Below are 1792 nucleotides of genomic sequence, written 5' to 3' on the forward strand. Positions count from 1 at the left end.
TGTGCCAGTTTCACTGCCCCTTGGCAGGACTGGGGGGGTGGCAGAGACCAGCCCTGGGCCACCAGCCCAGGGACTCGTCTCCAAGACCTCTGCTCTGCCAGGGGAAAGGGACAGCACATGACTCAGCTCCGCAGTCCTGACTCTGGGACTCGCTCCCCATGGGAGAGGAGATGGATGCAGATCACGATCTTGTCCCCAAGCGGTAACACTGGCAGAGGTCCATGGAGGGCCGGTGCTCGGTCCCTCAGACCGCAGCAGCCCCAGGGCTGAGATCCAGTCCAGTGTGGTGCAGAGGCTTTTCTACTGCAGCACAGGGTTCCTCTGCATTTTTCCCTTCCACGCTGTTCCGAATCCCGTAGCTGAAGTAAATAATAAAACCTGCAGGACAGTATCCACAATGAAATGCATGGTGGTGGGCTGCCAGCATAAGAGCCCCCCAAGGGAGACCCTGTGTGCACCATGCTCCCCTCCACAGGACACCTACCCAGGGCCATCCAGATGGCAAATCGCACCCAGGTGCTACGACTCAGCTGTACCATCAGCAGGATGTTAATGAAGATGCTGAAAATCGGCAGGAGCGGGAGGAAAGGTACCTGGGAGGGACAGGAGGTGCCATGTCAACAGTGTCTTGAGGGATCCAGCTGGGCTCAAGGATGCTCCTGGCCACAGAGGGATCCCACCCCTGCCACATCCCAGAGAGCACCCAGCCACTTCCACAGCCTGCACCTCCGAGAGCCATGTCTTGGGGCCCTGGGCTTTCCTGGATGGTGACTGCCTGGCAGCAAGCCCTGGCAGACGCTGTGGTGGCCCAGACTCTGCCAGGGGGTCCGTAGGAGTGCAGACGCTGAGCTGCTGGGGGCTGCACTCACTTTGAAGTTCAACCGCGTGTCGCTCTGTGGCTGCCTCCAAACGATGATGGTGGGAATGAGCAGAGCCACAAGGAGCAGCACCAGAGCCACGATCCAGCCCACGTTGGCGTCCTTCAGTGCAGTCACCTTGAGGGTCAGGACCACGCAGATGACCGTGATCACTGTGGCTACAAGAGAGGGGGCAGTTGGGGGGCTGCATGGCACATGGTCTCCCTGGGACCCCGACCCTTACCAACAGCTGGGCTGAGGCACCCACTCCTCTCATTCAGGTTAGGGGTCCAGCATGTGCTGTCTCCAACACCCACCCCAAAGCCTCAGAAAACACTTTTCTGGGAGATCTCACCAGCCTGACAAGTCAAGGGGAGCATGCACTTGGCTGAGCTTGAACCCAGCTCTGATGCTTACCCAGACACCTGGCTGAGCCACCCCATCCTGGCTGCACAATGAAGCTACTGATGGACAGATCAAACCTTACTGGCTGAGCCCAAGCACTCTCAGGGGGCTGGGGACCACCCTTGCTGGGTGGCCAGCCTGGGCCAGGCTCATCACATTGGAACTCCTGTGACCACCTGCACATGCCTGGCTCAGCACCCACATCCTCAACCAGCACCCATGGACCCCAAACTCCAGCCTCGCCCTGTGACTGGCACCCTGCTCAGGGCAGAGCAGGTTGGGTGCCTGCTGGCGCTGCCAACAGTAGCTGGCAGCCTGTGGTGCCCGGTCCCTTTCCTCCACCCAGTGTGCCCAACCGTCCCTTCCCAGCTCTGTAGAGACGCACCAAAATGCTCTGGCCCCTGGCAGAAAGGGACATCGGCCACTGGCTCCTGCTCACTCACCAATGACCGAGACACAGATGTAGACGATGCGCCCTGAGAGAGTGGTGGGGGGGGCCCGGGGGGGGGTGAAGAGGGGCGGCAGGGGGA

The 1792-nt window shown here is 60.7% G+C and overlaps 1 protein-coding gene across 1 annotated transcript in view; it reads right to left on the reverse strand.

The window, feature by feature from the left end:
- Positions 1-244: 244 nt before the first annotated feature.
- The window catches only part of SLC7A3 (solute carrier family 7 (cationic amino acid transporter, y+ system), member 3), a 4898-nt gene continuing 3350 nt past the window's right edge, over positions 245-1792 (reverse strand). The window contains 4 exon segments of the mRNA XM_010193743.1: positions 245-378; positions 485-593; positions 870-1036; positions 1706-1792. The exon segment at positions 1706-1792 is cut by the window's right edge and continues 13 nt beyond it. Coding sequence (XP_010192045.1) covers positions 245-378; positions 485-593; positions 870-1036; positions 1706-1792 — 497 coding nt within the window.

This window comes from Mesitornis unicolor, unplaced genomic scaffold, assembly GCF_000695765.1.
Source record: "Mesitornis unicolor isolate BGI_N332 unplaced genomic scaffold, ASM69576v1 scaffold831, whole genome shotgun sequence".
NCBI lineage: Eukaryota > Metazoa > Chordata > Aves > Mesitornithiformes > Mesitornithidae > Mesitornis > Mesitornis unicolor.